This window comes from Dendroctonus ponderosae, unplaced genomic scaffold, assembly GCF_020466585.1.
Source record: "Dendroctonus ponderosae isolate FM_Combo_2020 unplaced genomic scaffold, Dpon_F_20191213v2 Dpon_F_20191213_2, whole genome shotgun sequence".
Classification (NCBI taxonomy): Eukaryota; Metazoa; Arthropoda; class Insecta; order Coleoptera; family Curculionidae; genus Dendroctonus; species Dendroctonus ponderosae.
In genome coordinates this window covers 2,709,476-2,727,021 of record NW_026018165.1, presented here as the reverse complement: position 1 = coordinate 2,727,021, position 17,546 = coordinate 2,709,476, and the positions used below count along the sequence as shown (strand labels likewise).

At 32.1% G+C, this 17,546-nt stretch overlaps 1 protein-coding gene across 1 annotated transcript; it reads right to left on the bottom strand.

Annotated features, from left to right (window-relative positions):
• Window positions 1-1,266: 1,266 nt before the first annotated feature.
• LOC109536949 (cyclin-dependent kinase 5 activator 1) lies at window positions 1,267-14,906 on the bottom strand. The gene is made up of 4 exons (XM_019903435.2): window positions 14,025-14,906; window positions 6,679-6,817; window positions 5,886-6,011; window positions 1,267-4,075 (listed from the first exon to the last, which is right to left on the bottom strand). Exons 1-4 carry the CDS (start codon window positions 14,763-14,765, stop codon window positions 3,939-3,941), a joined length of 1,143 nt encoding a protein of 380 aa, XP_019758994.1. The 5' UTR covers window positions 14,766-14,906; the 3' UTR covers window positions 1,267-3,938.
• Window positions 14,907-17,546: the final 2,640 nt, after the last annotated feature.

Genomic DNA, 17,546 nt, shown 5'->3' with positions numbered 1-17,546 from the left:
TAAATTGCCAAAATAACCGGGTTTGTGCTTTAAGGCAAGCTTTAACATTACTTAAAAAATAGTTACTATTTCAAGTCTAGAAAACTATTTAATTATTAAATAACTCTAATCAAAATTATATTAATTCATCAAGAAATCGCTAGATTTTAACTTGAAGGCATCAAATCTGCAATGGAAACATTAGTGAACGTCAAAATGTAGGTGAGTTGATTACTTTTTTGTCATTAATCATGTAATTAAATTGTGAAATATAGAGGAGTTACTAAACGGCTAGACTAAGGATTGTTTTAAGCAATACTTGCTTTGCAAGTAGAACTACAAAACTTACAAAGCAAAAGCTTTCGGCTATTTTCTAGACTATTGCTTTTCTGCGGTCATAGATAAAACTGTGCCAACACTATAGATAATCCGTCCACTAACTGGTTTTCTTAGTGACGTTTTTTGGGGAAATACATTTTTCACGCGTTGAGTTTCACAATGTTTTCATATGAAACCAAAGGATGATATGACGTTTACATTCTCTATCAGACCGATCTCACGCTAACGAAATTTGAAAAGCTCCAAGTTTTCAAATTTTCTTAGACACATTTTTTAGATATTGGCCTTACCTTCGGTTCATTTTTTTAAATGTTCGTTTTTATTTATTTTTTGTTTATGGTAGTTTTTGTGAGTATTGGTTAATTGTCTGTTTAATAATGTTCTCAGCTCCCATCTTCACGATAACGGACAAATTTGTCCTCCTGTTGCTAACGATGGCGTGGCATTTTTTCTTATGGAAAAATTGCGAGTGAAAAGTTGAACAAAAAGTATTTCTCGTTACCCTTAGATATACCACTAAGAAAAGTTGTCAGTAAAGAGAATATTTGCTAGCAGTGAGAAACCACTCGTAAGTGTCCTTTAAAAAAAGTGTCTTCTTAAAAAACATTAAAAATTTATCATTCTTGAAATTATTGCATCATAACATTAAGTACATATTCGTTCCAAAACCGCAAAAACTAGATTTAAAAAAAGTCGACGGGTTTGTTCACTGCACTTTTATATTGAACATTTGACTGGCATATTTTCAACTTCAAAGATGAGGGGCGTTCAAATTGGCTGAAAAAGTATAAAAATTAAATTAAATTATGAAATATAACAGCATTTTTGAAAAGTATGCTAGAAAGTTATCAAGCGGCTTGACAAAATATTGTTATGAACTTGCTTCGCTAATAGAACTAGAAAACTTATGAAACAACATTTTTTAAGCATCTAATAATAAAATACAGCTTTTCTTCCTACGTTTATTTTCAAACAGTCTTTCCTTTTAGAAAAGGGAAATTAATAAACCAAATAATATAAACGCATCCACACCGTTCATCCGACTAATCATAAACAGTAAAAAACCGGAAATAAGTTCTAAAAATTATGTTACATTGCTGTGTCGATCTCAACACCATCAAATGTAATTGCACGTTTTTATACATAAACAGTTTGTTACATGACATTCACGAGACACTGAAAACTATATAAATATACTAAATAAATATATAAATGGTTTTTCTATATTTTAAATATTAACATAAGTATTGGAAAGTAAAATCGAGCTTATACGGATTGTTCAATAAATGAACCTCGAATCTTAGAAAGTTGGTGAGGGACAGTCAGTCACAGACAGACAAGTCAAGCATTGAATGAGTTATAAAAGTTAAAAAGTAAAAGCTTAAGAACCGGGCCATTTTGAAATAAACGGTGTTAAAATTTGTTATTTTTTTTACTAAGAAAAATTGGACACAGCTATTGCCCTATTTGAAGAAAATTTCACAGTTTGTTTGTTAACAAAAATATGTAGGTATATGTTATATTTAATTTACTGCATAAGAAAATAGCACCCGGTAGTCTTTTAATAATCTACTGAGCAAAACAACTAAAAAGTCAACTTATATTTTTCAACTGAAAAATCTCCGAATTATGGTGCGATTTTAGTACAAAAAAAATACCTTTTAAATAAATTTTACTTGTTGTGTATCGTAAAAAGTAACAGCATTCAGCACCAGACATCTCAAAATGCTTGGTTTTTGCTTATAAAGAAGAAAATGCTTCGCTTGGTGACCGCCAAAGAATTATAAGGAACTGTAAGAATATTTACTGAACACCCTGCACAACAGCCTTAATTGCCAAAGAATCTGATCCATGTGAAAGTAATAACTACAGTTTACTGAGACATTTAAATTTAAAAAATCACAGACAAATATAATTACTTAAAACAATTAACAAAAAACAATAATCTCAACAGGGTACATCACAACGAAAACTCACCCTACATATTAATAATAATCATCATACGTATTTTGTAAGAAAAACTGTATAAGTACGCTCATTTTCTTACTTATGTTAAATATTACGCTAAGAATTGCAAACCATAATTTCTTGCAGTGAATCCTTATGCTACCAACGATATTGGTAGGACACACTAACATTTTTATATACAGGGTAAAGCCATTAAATACGCCTTTCTTTGCATCTTGTATAAACTTGGGTTATACTTTTACACGTAACTTACTTTATCTACAGGGTTTTTTTTTTCGGTTAGATCGCATTAAATATTTTCATGAGTAAATTTAAATTTCTCTACTTAAACACTAAGTTGATTCCTAGTAAAAATCATTATGCTGGGCACTTGATTTTATATAGAAAATTGCACGATCCCCGACCTGGAAAATTGTTAAAATTTCGATAATACCTAATTTTCAACTAATAATGACCATTATAGTATAGGTTTTACTAAAATTATCTGTACAATCAATTTGCTTTCCAAATACAAGCAATTGGTTTTGAGTTTGAGTTTTTCGAAAATTTTCAAAAATCGGAATTAAATATATCGGGCTGACGTTTAAAGAGTACTATACTATCGTTAATTATATACAGGGCAAATAATAACATTTTAATTTCATTAAATTCGGTTTACTATCTTTTATAACTATTGAGTTGGAAGAAAATAATCAAGTTCAACATCAACTACGTGGATCTTTTAAACTCTTTTTGCGTTTGCTAACTAAGCAAGTGGGCATTTTTAACAAAAGTTTGGTTTGATGTTGTAAAAAGCTTACAAACTTGTTTAAAAAATGTTTGATTCTGATAAAACTGGTGGACATCTACAGTCAAGCCATTAAAAAATTTCGAGAGAAACAAGTCGAGTTGCCAAGTGTAATTTTCCTACATACTTAATTAAATTTATAAAAAAACATTACGAAAATTACTATTACTTTCTCTATCACAAATATTTATATGTTAATCTTAGTCGGCACGACATTTGAACATTTTTTAGAAGGGTATACACGCAAAACACCAGAGTTAACGTTATATTGATTTTGTTTATTTTCTTTTCGGGTAAAAAGCAACATAATCTGAAGTTTCATTGCGGGAACTTAAATGTGTCGCTTTACATAGCAGACCTCAATTATTATGAGCGATTTGCATGTGAAAAGTTTACAAATGGGTCAGGCTTTTAGACCACAAATTAATAGAGAATCTGTTTAATATGTCAACTATAGCGTTGCTTAATTTAGTAAAATTTGGAGTAGATTGGTTTTTCTTTCAACAAGCTTTCTTCGTACCAAAAAAGATTCGCTTAAAGCTCCGTTGCACGATCTTGCAAATTCTACATTCATCTACTACATAAACGGCCATTGACATTTTACTAATCAAGATAACAATATACCCTGATTGGTACAACTCTCACAAACTTTTCTTCAGCAACTTTCAAAATGAAATTATCGTAATTTAGAATTGATGAACACTGTAAACTAACATCATCACTCCAATGAATTGGTTTATCTCCACTCGATTCCATTATGGCTAACATTTGAAACACTTCGCACAACATTGGTCGAATTTCCATTCACTTCTGAAGCGAGAGTAACCACAGTGGTGGAAGTTGTGGTGGTGGTTTGCTCCAAACGTCAGGCCTCCTGCGCCCTTCCACTGTTACAAGCCACTATCGGTACCACCGTTTGGCAACCCATTGAAGTCAAATTATTGCTCGCCATTTGGCTAAGTCCGAAAGTTTTCAATTCGGAAAACATTTCAGTGAAGTAGGCTAGAGAAAACAGACAATTAAAATGTTTGTTTTAATCCAATTATTGGATGGATGGATTATATGCCATTAGCCCAGTTAGGTTTATGGAAAAATGTAGGTGAACTATTGATTAGCGTTTATTATTTATTGACGCTGGTGGTTTATTTCTTTGTCGTTTTCACAATTTTTCTAGTCGTTTCTTCTACATACATATTGGATGTCAATGTATTAAAACGCCATTACAGTAGACTGCTTAAAACATATTTTCCTTATGGATCTTACATTCAAAGGCATTTTGTAAAATTCATGTTCTAGCAATTGATGTATTTTGCCACTTTTACTGTGATAAGAAAGGCGGATGCTTCTCTCCGATCTAGACCTGGGTAACTCAGTAATTTTTTTGTAAATAGCGCAGTGCTGCGTAGTTGGCTTAGTGCCCCAACTCAATGCACCGGCGCAGTAACTCAGTTCAAAGAGCTCAACAATTCAAAAGCGCAACTCCTTACAGTGTTACCCAGGCCGACTCCGATCATTTCGTCTTCATTTTCACAGTAACCTATTTTTCAAAAAGTTTTGCCTTTTAAAACATACAGAATTTTCTCCTTTCTAAAGAAAATTTCAATTAGTATAAAAATTAATTTAAAAAAATTCCATGGCGTTTCGATAACAATTCTAGTTACTATATCAAAGATTCCCAATAAATAATTTATTTAATTACTTTTTTTCAGTAATATTTTTATGGAAAACTATGAAACAAATTTCATAAATAAATGTAAATTTAAAACAATAATTTGGTAGCGTTATATCGATGATGTATTTTCAATGATTAGTCATGGATCAAACATTTCTTTAACAATAAAGAACCAACAATTAAATTCACTATTACAAAAGAACAAAATTACCAAATTCCTTTTCTCGATATAATAAATTTAAAGAATTTAGACAATTTTGAAACTTAGGTACATAGAAAACCTACTAAAACAACTTGATCTTTAAATTTCAACTCAATCATCCGAAAATGACAAAAACGAAATTCTGAAAATTTTGTGTGGTCGAACAAAAATTGTTTGTAATCAATCTAATTTCGACAAAATAACAATTTATACAATAGGTTTTTAATTTCAATTATTCTCCAAATTATTTTATTGACAATTGTATTAATGAAATTGAAAAGTCACAATTATAACAAAATAAAAATAAATCTGCTCCTAATATTTTTATTCCATGTATTCCGGAACTTTCAGATAATAGTATAAGAAGCGTAATTTCCAAATAAAACCTAAATCTCGAAAAAACGTAACTTACAAAATTTCTTGCGAATGCCATAAATTTTACATAGGAAAAATATCAAAATAATTAAAAAACACCATCCATACCTAAAACACTAAGAATTTCATAGGTCACATATTGGTCAACATGGATTTAATAAATGCCACAAAATTCAATAAGATGCTTCAACAATTTTGGAAAGAAACTATCAACAAAAAAACATAAAATTAAAATGTCACCTTAATTCTTAATTAATTTAAAATGCTGCATTTGTAAAAAAAATTGAATTAATAGAAAGTAAAAAGTAAACTCATTTAGGCTGGTACCAGGTAAATTGCTATATTTATTAATACATTTACTGGTGTTGAGGCATCCTTTGAAAGAGATAGTAGAATTGCTTTCAAAACATCAAGTACTGTTTTATTTGATTTATAGTAAATTCTTTGTTAAAGGCACATAAGATGCATATTTCAATTTACAATCTGTAATTTTGCTCATTGCCAGATTAATTTACTTGTGTTAATTAATAAAAACTTATTTTCTAATTTTATAAATTACTTACTGGGTTCGGCGTTAATTCGAAGCATATTGGAAGAAAGACGATTGACTATAAATAAACATCGATCCCAAAATGTCTCTTTGGAGTCTTCAACTAAAAACGGTTTGAGCGGGTAGGAGATTTCGTTCCCTGAAACGACAATTTTTAACTCAAAAACCGCAAAATTTTTAATCGCAATAGTCAATGTTAGAAGGCAAGAAAAACGGCAAAGTTTCTAAGCAATCAATACTCAGTAATAACTGGCGCGCTGCAACAAACGGAGAACCGATTAAGGCTTGAAGCAAATACGTATTGAATAACCTCGATCTATAATAACTTGGCAATGTAAAACACTGCAAAATACGTAAAATTGAAAATAAATAATAAACAGAAAATATTTATAGGCAAAAAGACATTTTAAAACGTTTTAAATTGGGTTTGATCCGACCTTCTTCTGTTATCTGTGATCTTTTTGTATTGAAAAAAGCCTCTTATAAGCTGAATCAAAAGGTTAATAATTATAGTATTGATTTCTCAGTAAAACAACGTTGGAAGCGCCTGGGAAATAGTGAGACGGAAAATTCATCATTGTTGTGTAACGCTTGAAAACACTTATACGGGATAGCGTTGGTTGAGATGAAGCCTAGACTAACGAGTTTTTTTTTTAATTTTCTTTCTCGAGCAGGATTGATGCGTTCTTTTTAATAGAAAAAAACTATGAGTTTTCCTACTTATATTTGAAACTTGTTTTTCGTTCTTACGGCCGAAAGATCAACGTGTAATTGAGATTGAAAATGTTAAAGCTTAAAGTACTTACCCATGTAGGAATATGATAAGTACAAACAAGTTAACACCACAGCCTGAAGTTCTTGCTCGCTATCAACCTCATCTTCAACTAAGTCTCTGACTAGCATATAAACGAAGACAATATTGGCTGGATTTATGAAGGCCACATCCTGCAATTAAATCATATACTTATTTAAGACAATTAACAATTATCATGTATTTCTTTAAAAGTTAAAGCCAGGAAACCAAAACGGTCAACGCTTGGTAAACACAACGGATTAAATCTGTAATCTTTTTAGTACAAATCACGTGGAGTGAGGACATGTGATGCCTCTCACTTTTGAAAGGTTTCTTCACTTGTAGAACTTTAGCTTAAGGATACACCCATATTGTTTTCTTCCAACTTCCAAGGAATAAATTAATTCTACTTTCTTCATTAATTCGCTAAATCCTTGGCATTGAGGCAAAGTGAGAGCAGCTATTGCAAAATTCAATTTGAAAATTTAATCATAATTTACTTATGTAGTCTTAGAAATTCCTTAAACACAAACACACACCTATTCAAAAGAGTCCCAGATATTGATTTCTCACCGCTTAAAGGAAGTTTTATGGGAAAAACAAACACTTTTGGCCCTGATATTTTTAGACATTGAAACGGTTTTAGCGAAAGTGCGAATGAGGACTCAGGAAAAGTGGGTTGCTAGGGGACTTAAGAGGAAAATTATTTAAATATTGGTGGGCGTCATTTAAAATTACGCGATTATGTTTCAAGATCTTTGTTTCATTTTTAGTCAGCTGGGGTATAGTGATATTCTTCTCTGCTATTGAGGATTAACCTCAGGAAATGTTATTTGTCTACCCAATTGTCTGAAATGAGTCGTCTAAGTTAAAATATCTTGTGAGTGTTCAAATCATCACGGTATAATTAAAGGAAAGTATACATTTTGTTGATGGGTTATTGAGTCTTTGGAAACAATGATTGACTCCTATTGATCATTCTTCACTAGTGTATTTCTGGCGCTCTAACATTGTATAGAGGTAATTTTTCCAATAAGTTCAATAACGTGCTTCTACTGGCCATGTGGAACATTAAGGTGTTCAATTATGTTTGTCCTTTCTATATCCCTGTGAATTATTGACAAGGCATTTATCGAAAATAAGCTTTAAAGTGGGAGGATTCGCTTCAGCAGTGGTCAATATTGATTTTGCTATATTTAGCTCTATTACATTCTGACTGAATGACATGTTATATTAATTGTTGTTAATTAATTAATTAAAAAGTATTACGTCGTTTTTCTCTAGAGCTCAATCAATAATCAGCTTCAACATTAACTATGCGACTTGTGCTAAATTTGCGCAAATAATCAGGTCTTAAATTGAGAACGTTGACCCTAATAAGCAGGATCCTAAATTTGGCTAACATCATGCTATCAAGGTATATAATTAATGAAGGTATTTTGTTGTAAATTCCTTACCCCAAATCGTCGACCTCAAAAAGCTGATTTATTTTAGGTTGAATATATCTTAGTATTTCCATGTAAAATAACTTCAATTAACCTGATTCTATGTCATGGTCAATATTTTTAGATTGGCTGATTTCCAACAAGTTTTTGTAAAGTCGCAATTTCGAACAAAGTAATTATTTTTTTATTATATTCCCGCATGGGGTGGACTTTAAAACTCTATTATTACGGAATCCTGTTGATATGTATAATTAGTTTACAAACTGAATAATCTAATGGCGAATTTTAATATCATAAAAGCGTATTCCTGTAAATTTTTCAGCTCGATTTTTCCGGTTTTGTTTAATTTAACACTCCAAGCTGCTATCTGCTTTGGAAGAATATCTTTATTAGAGAAGACTGGAACTTAATGGCATTGTTCGTTTTAACGAAGAAACTCATTTTAACTGCTCATACTTTTTTAACGCAACTGCAACTCTTTTATTAACGTGCAATATATTTGCAAGGGTGCCTTTTGCCTGCTTCTACTACTGCTTAATGTGCATCACTGCACTTTGCAAATCCCTCAAGTTACCCTAGAAAAACGCAGGTCAACGACTTATTAATAGTTTGCGGATTCCCTGTAGGAAGCATTATTACCAATACAGGGGCTGTGTAAAGTCAGTCCGCCCATCACGATGAAGTAATGGTATCCGATAATCTCATCGGCTTTGAAAATGGGGTGCATCAAAGCAAACCAATCGCAGAAGCCGGAAAGCGAATTTCTCAAGGAGGAAATTTTCTGGAAAACAGAACCGGAATAGTAAAATCCAAATATTAAGCTTTATATCGGTATGATCCCAGTTTAATTTTTTTAAACTGCATATTAAAACAACACCCTGTATACTCAGTGTCCCAGAGTATGTGGGCACGCTCTCGGATTTGTACAGGGGACGTTAAAAAAACATTACAACACTTTCTATAAAAAAATTTTCAGACGGTTTCCCTACGGAGACACAGGCCACTAAAGGAACCACCTGAGAATCGATTTTTTTTAAATAACTTTTAGAATACTTCATGCAATTTAATTATTTTTTATACAATCAACAGTACATCATAGCTCTTAAATAGGACCCATGAAAACATTTTTAACATTTTGGTTTGCCAGGGCTGGACTAGGTGGAGCACAATAATAGTTAGTTTTTTTTTACTCTTTTTACTCAATGAAGACACGAAAATAATGTATTTAGGTAGCTTTAACCTTAAACTAAAAAAAGGGACTCTTGATTCATATCGATAAACAATAAAACCGTTTTCGAGGAAAAAAAATTATTGAATTTGGATTTACTGAACAATTTTGTATGTAGGTTCAATATGAGCTCCTTCCAATCTTATGCACTCCATAGCTCGAAGAATTGTAGAATTGTTGCGTTCTCCACAATGCTCCAACATTGTTTTTTATTTGGCCGCAATGAAAATTAATGCTTTCTAATAAGTTTTCCTAGTGTCGGCAGGATTTGCAAACACTAAAGTTTTCAAATATCCCAAAAAAAATCTAAAAAGTTGAAATCTGACGATCGGTGAAGCCAAACCACGGGTATGATTCCATATTAATGTATGATTCCAGCTCATACATTAATAGATTGAAACTGTGTTCTCTTCTGCTCATAAATGCAAGTTATGGGAGTTTATGACTCCATTCTTAGAAAATCCATCTTCGGCCGTAAACATAACTGAACCGACTAAATTTACATTATTTTTGTGCATACGTAAAAGCCGGTTTGAAAATTTCATCCTTAATGGAAATGGAAAGTCTTCAGGAAGAAGTGCATGAACCTTTTGTAGATGATGAGGATGTAATTGCTCTTCCTTAACGATCCTAAAATCTGTAGATAATTTCCGGACACTTATTGAAGGATCTGCTTCTACCGCATTTAAAATATCTTCTTCAGCAACCGCATTGCGATTCACGTGGTTTCAACGATTGTGTTTGGCTTTGGCAAATGTTCCTCAAACTATTTACTATTTTATTGTTTTACCTACTCAAAAAGTACGATAATGCGATTAGAGGAATTTTTAATAACCTGTCGCTTTTTTTTCAAACTCTCTCAAAAGTTTTTCTATCCGGTAATCTTCGGTCTGCAAATCGTTCCGCGTAAAGTTTTTTTGGCTTCTACGGCATCACATGTTGTAAGTCCATACATTAAAAAATGGAATTTAAAAATAAGATAAATTTTAATAAGTTGCAAAAAGTAGCAAACTCTATAGATAAGTGATTAAATAATTGTTACCTTACTTTCGAATGTTAAAAGAACAACTAATAAATAACACACAGCCCACCAATGCGTAATGCACGCCGTATTCATTAAAATCCGTATTCATTAAAAATATTTTTTCCTCGAAAACCCTTCTGTCTATCGACATGAATCAAAAGTGTCTTTTGTTTAGTTTAAGGTTAAAGCTACCTAAATACATTATTTTTGCGTCTTCATCGTAAAGAAAATGTTTTTATGGGTCCTTTTTAAGAGTAATGATGTTGTTCATCTTGTTCATTGTATGAAAAAATAATTAAATAGCATGAAGTATTCTAAAAGTTATTTAAAAAAAAATGGATTCTCAGGTGGCTTCTTTAGAGGCCTGTATCTCCGTAGAGGGCTCTCTGGAATATTTTTGAAACTTGTTATATTTTTTTAAAGTTGCCTGTTCAAATCGGAGAGCATGCCCACATCTTCCGGGGCACCCTATATAGTTTAAGTGTGTCTATTAGACCAATGTGTTTCGGTAAATTCATCAAGTTGAATTGATTGACTGGAAAGTTGAGCCTGATGCGATGAAGATTTTTAAATTATTCTTGCAACTACATAAGAAGCCTAATGATTCAGTGGTTTTTCAAAATAAAAACTCGAATTCCTATTATGACCTACTTAAGAATTTTACAACTAGCACAAGTGCTATTGGTCATTGCACTGCACTGGTCTGCAGTATCGGGTGGATCGATCATGCAATACTCCAGTTTAGGCCTGAACTTGGTCCTGAAATCCCTTTTCCAGAGTGCGTTTGGGCGTATATTGACGGCAAAACTGTTTTGGTTTTTGCAAGGACGGTCATAAATAAATAAATACATGTGTGTTGCAATCATCTCTAAATGCCTTAACAGCAAACGATTATTTTCCAAATAGCGAAGGTATTAAAAACATTTATTCTTCTAGCCTTGTGTGGTTAAAGGACAGCTATTAAATCCCTTAGCTGTACAGTCTTCAGTATGTAAGCCCTTTTCTCTTTTATTAAATGTTAGTTTTGCAAATCAGTTAATTTCTAAATTAAACGTGGAACCAACTTTTTAAGGTCTCGAAACTCATAAATTAATTAAGTAAATATGTTTCTAATGAATAATGGCAATTGAAAAGTAATAAAAAAATACAATGAACAAGACAAAGCTTTTCGATTCGTCTAATGTTTTTTTGATAAGCCACGTTTATTAAGTGACTTTTTTGTTTGAATCATAATGTCAATAAGAATAAATGAAATGCTTGAGCTAAGTGGGTTATTTTTAATTTGATTAAATATTTAAATAACCTCATGTTTAATTGAGAAATTTATTATTCTGTTCTGTAATCTACCGAAATGTGTTTTATTTTCTTCTTTATTTCGAAAAGCTATTCTCTAATTCATAACAGATGTAAAAATTACACTGTAAATAACTGTCTGATAAGTTCTTGTCATTAAAATGAATTTAAGAAAAATGCATTTTTAATTATATTCTTTAAGTAAACGAGCTACAGCGTATTTAACATCCAGATAAATATATCTATATTATTTGCTATTGAAGAGTTCGACAACATAAAATAGTTTGGAAGCTTTAATCAATTAACTGATACCTGATAGAAAAATATCTAATGGCTTTAAACGAACGATTCCTCTGTCGATATCAAAAGCATTTAATCAGGTTCTACATCAAGTTTAATAATATGAATATTTTATGACACCTAAATATAATGCGAAAATGTTATAACACATTTTTATGGAAGCGTATAATTCAACTTTAAACAATTAAAAAACCCACTTGAAGCAATTTTCTGTCAGTTTTCAGTTCTCTTAAAATATTCGCTTTTCTCAAATGCGTAGTTCTCATACTTCTGAAGGAACGTCCGGTTTCTGAATTTATTTTAAGGTTCGTTCAAATAAGCTCACTGTTCGTATTGCTCGACATAATAATTCTGGTTCTTTATCAGTTAGTCAGCTATGGAAATGTTTAACTTTCACGTTTTTTTTTTAAACTATTAAAAATTCTGAAAACATTCCTTAAGTTAAATGTTAATGTATTGGATTATTCAAGCGGCAGATATGGATAATAAAATTATTATAAAATTTTAAATTATTTTCTAAGTCAAGAAATCAATGTCTTTGCGGATGTGTTTTCCAAAAGTTTATTATTTTTTTTGTCATCGCAACTAAGGGGTTGTTACTGCAGATATGTAGTAATAATATTTGTGAAGCTCTATTGTGTTTATTTTGCAAATTTCATTTAATGAAATATACGTAATTTTCATAATATGACATAATTGCAAAACGACAATTTTTGGAAAGACAAATTCCGGATCTCAAGAGTATTAATTTCATATAGAAATCAGCGATTATCTTCATTACCATTAAAACTTCTCCTGGAAGATAATCTTGTCGCTTTAAACAAACTCAAAATCAATTTAATGAGCTTCTACATAAAATTCTGTTTGCAAGTTCTAAAGTTATCTAAATTTTATCAGATAAAAGTTATTATAATTTATTTAGTTAAATATGCGAGATCTTATTGAAAGAATGTTTACGGAAAATCTGTATTTTTTCTATTACCTTAGTTTAAATGTACGCATTTTCTTTTTTGACGAACGTGCTCCATTTTGCACTATATTAATATCTGCATTGTAAAATTAAGGAAGAAAAACACAAAAATTGATCAAACCAAAACTGTGTATGATTAATAATATGAGCGTTCTATGATACTTAAATGTATTTCTAAAATGTCGTTTTATACATTCCGATAGTGTATTTCTCAGCTTTGAAAGACACTAGTTTTTATATTTTTCCATATTTTTCCGTCATTTTTTAGTTTTCACTATTTTTAAAAAATCTAGTTATCAATAATTTTTTTATCGATCGTCAGTTTTCCGAATAAATGTTGAAGAACTTTAAACCTATAAAATCTCCCTCTTTTATTGCTAATTTTATAATTTTACTACTTGTTCAGGTTAAAGGCAGGTTAAATCACTCAGTTTTGTTGTTTAATTTCTTCTCGACGTTTTTTGTATGGAAACTCATTTATAATTTTAGTCAATTTATTTCGAAAACCAAATTAGTTAAATATTTACGAAAGGCGCAGTTTTGCTTTAATCTAACATAAACATTTTCGAATTTTTAAAATTATCAAAGTTTGTGAAGTCAACCGCAAATTTAAATGTTAATTATTTATATGATTAATCAAGTCCCAGATATTATTACCAAAATTTCTTAATCAGTTTAAATGTGTCAAGTCAAGAAAATCGGTTTTCGGCTTTGTTTTTCAGAAGTCGAATTACTTTTCGTCATCGCAAATGTGCCTTTTCGGTGATGTCTTTAATTTCTTCGTTAAACTCATTAATTTACATTATATCTACATTATATTTGTACATGCCAAGAACTATGATTGAAATCCGCAGAGTTCCTAAAATGGAATTCGCGTAAAATATGCTTGATTGAGTTCTCGTATCTTCGCTTTTCATACTACTTATAACATATCACTAATGCTAGGAACAAAATAAAATAGATATTTATGAATCGCATACTCTGAGTAGACTAGGGCTTATTGAGTTCCCAATATCTCAACCCTTCGCAACTGACAGTATTTGAAAAAGTTTTTTGAAAAAATTTTAATGGTACGTTTTTAAATAATGTTTGAAATTACCTGCCAGCCCTGCAATAGTAGGCTTCTGTCCACCGTCCTCAGCCACATAACAGCATCGCCAGCTTGGAAATCTCTCAATTTATAGCATCTGTTATGCAGAAATATTCCTAAGCATTTCAACAATTCGGATGTTGAAGCTTGAATAATGTGCCTTCGTTTGGTGGCGACTTCAGGAACCACCTGATTTGATTCCCGTTGACTTGGCAAAGTTAGCTTATTGGAAAGTTTGTCACAATGAAGATTGTAGTTCGTATTATTCGCATTGTTCACTCTTACAATGTCTAGTGACGTTGACTTGGTGGTGCAAAAGTAAGGAGGCTTTTTCGAGTTTTGCTGTTGTTCGATATTTTTATTTTTGTTTTTATCTACCGTCAGGTCCAATGGTTGCATCAACACTGTGATGTTTTTGTTTTTCAAATTCTCCTGTTTCTTCTTGTTGTTGTTCGACGTTGAAAATCGCTTCCACGATAGCGCGTTTATAAATAACGAATGCTTTTTCAGATTTTTCTCCAACGCGTTTTTCTCCGATAGTATACGGGCGTTATCATTATTATTTATATTATTTCGAGTATGTGTGTTGGAATGGCTTAGGTTCGCCTTATTACTAGTCGAGTCTCTGTTGTTTTTGACATTATTCAGTTGTTCATAGGAAAAGTTGTTCAACGCGAAATCTCCGGTACTGCTAGTGCTGTATACTTGCCGTGACCTATCACGAGGCGAAAAGCTCAAAACGGTACCCATGGTGGTGTCGAACGAAACTCGAGCACCACTTTAAACTAGAACACTATTCACGCACTACGGCCTGACATCTTTAACGAAATATCCACCCTCCAAGAAAACTCAGGCCCTGGGAAATCTCTCCGACAGGGTCGATCGGACACTGCAACGAGCATGCCCATGGTTGCCGGGAAACGCAGTGATGTCATGGAAAATCAATAGGCAAAAACTACCCTTAGATGACAGGGGCGGTTCTCTTTTTTTGTCTTCTTTTCCATTACTTTTCCATTGGATGTCTGGCATTATTTATTTTGTTTGCTCTGGTTCAGAGCTATCCGGCACGTGTCCCACTGGAAACGATATGTTATCACTTTAGAGTTTCCCAGGTGGTGGATTTGTTTTCCTTATGTCAAGAGTCTTAGATATTTAACCAAGTTTCTCTATCTGTCTTAATGTACTACAGTGTAACTATCCAGTTCCCAGAGCGGAAACTGCCGGGAACTGTAGATAATCGAAAAACAATATGAGTTTGCATTATAAACCATATTCGAGACGCAAACACCCTGTCCTCTTCATGTTTCAAAGGGTGCAAAGTGTTTCAGTTTGGCTTAAACAATTACATTGATCAATTGTTTCCAAACGGATGCGGATAAACGAAATTTTGCAAGCGATAATAAATTTACAGATTTTAATAAAACCCATTTTTTTGTTTTGTCAGTGGCGTCCGTACGAACACGATAATGAAGATTTTTAAAGAAAAAAGCGGTACGCCACTGCTTTTTCATAAAATAAAAATCACTTTTATTCAGTTCGGATTATTCATTCAGTTCGGAAAGAAAACGTTTTCTTTTAATTTCTCTTATTCAAAATTAAACACCCTGCATTTCCAAAAAAAAACGCGTTTTTAATGCAAACTTATATTGTTTTTTGATACTCGTTCCCTGAACTTTCCGCTTTGAAAACTTGATCGCTCTGTGTATACAGAAGATTTGTTTTGCATTTCGGGTTGTAACTCAGACTTTTTTAGGATTTTATTGAAATCTGTTTTCACTGGAGTATCAGATCTTGTTTTTGCCTATAGCAAAATAGTTTTGTGATAAGTGGAGTCTTCCAACGTTTTTCTGACAAATCCTTTTTGTTGCTCCCCTATAACACAATAATAGAAAATTTCCCGCCTGTTTTTTTTTAATATTGCCTTGTTACAGGTTGCTTTAGAAACGTTTCCAAGCTCCTTGTGATCTTCTCTCCAGTCTCAATTTATCGTCCATTTATACTGATCAGGACTACATTTAAGCATTTCCGTACAAACATATATAACAGCAGAGTAGGGCAAAGACGTTTTAACAATAAATAAATTATATTATATAGTATAGTGTAGTATACTATATCGGGTGTCAATTTGGAAACTTCGCACCCTTAATATCTTTCTTGCAGTTGGAAATTTGAAAAATCGGAAAAACCCGTCAAATTATTTGTGATGAATATTTTTAGCCTCCTTGTTTCAACCCCCTAGGATGGGTAGATGTGACCCTTAGAATCTTAAATGGGAAGGGGTGTCAAGTGGCACATGGTTTTAAAGGGCGTTCCATTCTCTTTACATTAGTTACTACTTTGTTACTTTTTGTTCAGAGGATTTTGAATAATCGCGTTTCAAAGTTGTAGAAACAATTAAACTTGCGTAGATTCGGATGTTGGTTTGGCACAAAACCGATTGTATTGAATCTCCGTGTAATACAAAAGATTAGAAGAGCAGGTTACACTGTTAAAATCTTTGAATAACAGGAAGAAAATCTAGTTTAAACAATTGATTTCGGATTTATCGATTATTTTGCTTCGAGAAAAATCACTTTTTATTTACAAAAGCAATAGAGAAAGCTCTTCAGTAAAACCCAATTTGTTAAAACTATTGTCTATTTTCCTATAAACAATATAAAAGTCTATTTTCGAGCCCTCCCTAACAAGGAGATCAATTGAATGGCCTCCAAGATCACCGGATTGAACACCCTTAGACTTCTTTCTTTGGGGACATCTTAAATCCATTGTTTATAAAACACAACCTGCTGATATTGATGATCTTAAAATGCGAATTACAGCAGAATGCCGGTCAAATTCGCGGTAAAGTGTTCCGAAAAGTCAGAGAGGAGTTTGGAAACCGACTTTATTATTGTTTACAGCAAACTGGACATCGTTGTGTCGATGTAAAATAATCAATAAATAAAATCGAAATCAAAAATAAGGAATCAATGTATAAACTAGAGTTTTTCCTGTAGGGGTGGGAAGTTTTCAAATTGACACCCGGTATACGCCAAACGGAACAAAGGGAAACGGAAAATTCATATAAATTAATTCATATATTCCAAACATTCGAGGAAGCAACTTGAATAGAGGTTAAAACAAATTCTCTTTCCAATATATGATGGTCGGTGGTTCTCTCGCTCTCTTCAAAAATAATTTTTGTTGTTTTTTTTATTTTAATTTCTCCACTTTAGATTTTAACAGGAGCTTTTGTTTACTCGAATATGAGCAGCTGCACCTTATTTGAATTTGTTAAATTATTTGATAATTTTGACCAATTTTGGCTTGAAAATACATTTTTCTTCTTTTTCTGGCACTAATTTCCGCAACTCGCTGATGAAAAGAAAAATTGTGCAATTAAATTTGCAACTCTGGTTAGATTTTATAAGTAATTGAGTGGGTGGCAAATGTTCCTTAATTACATTTAGGAATGTTTTCCGGGCTTTGAAGCCGTGGTCTATCGGAATTTCTTCCTGACGTTTCGTCCACAACTGCGGTGGACATTTTCAA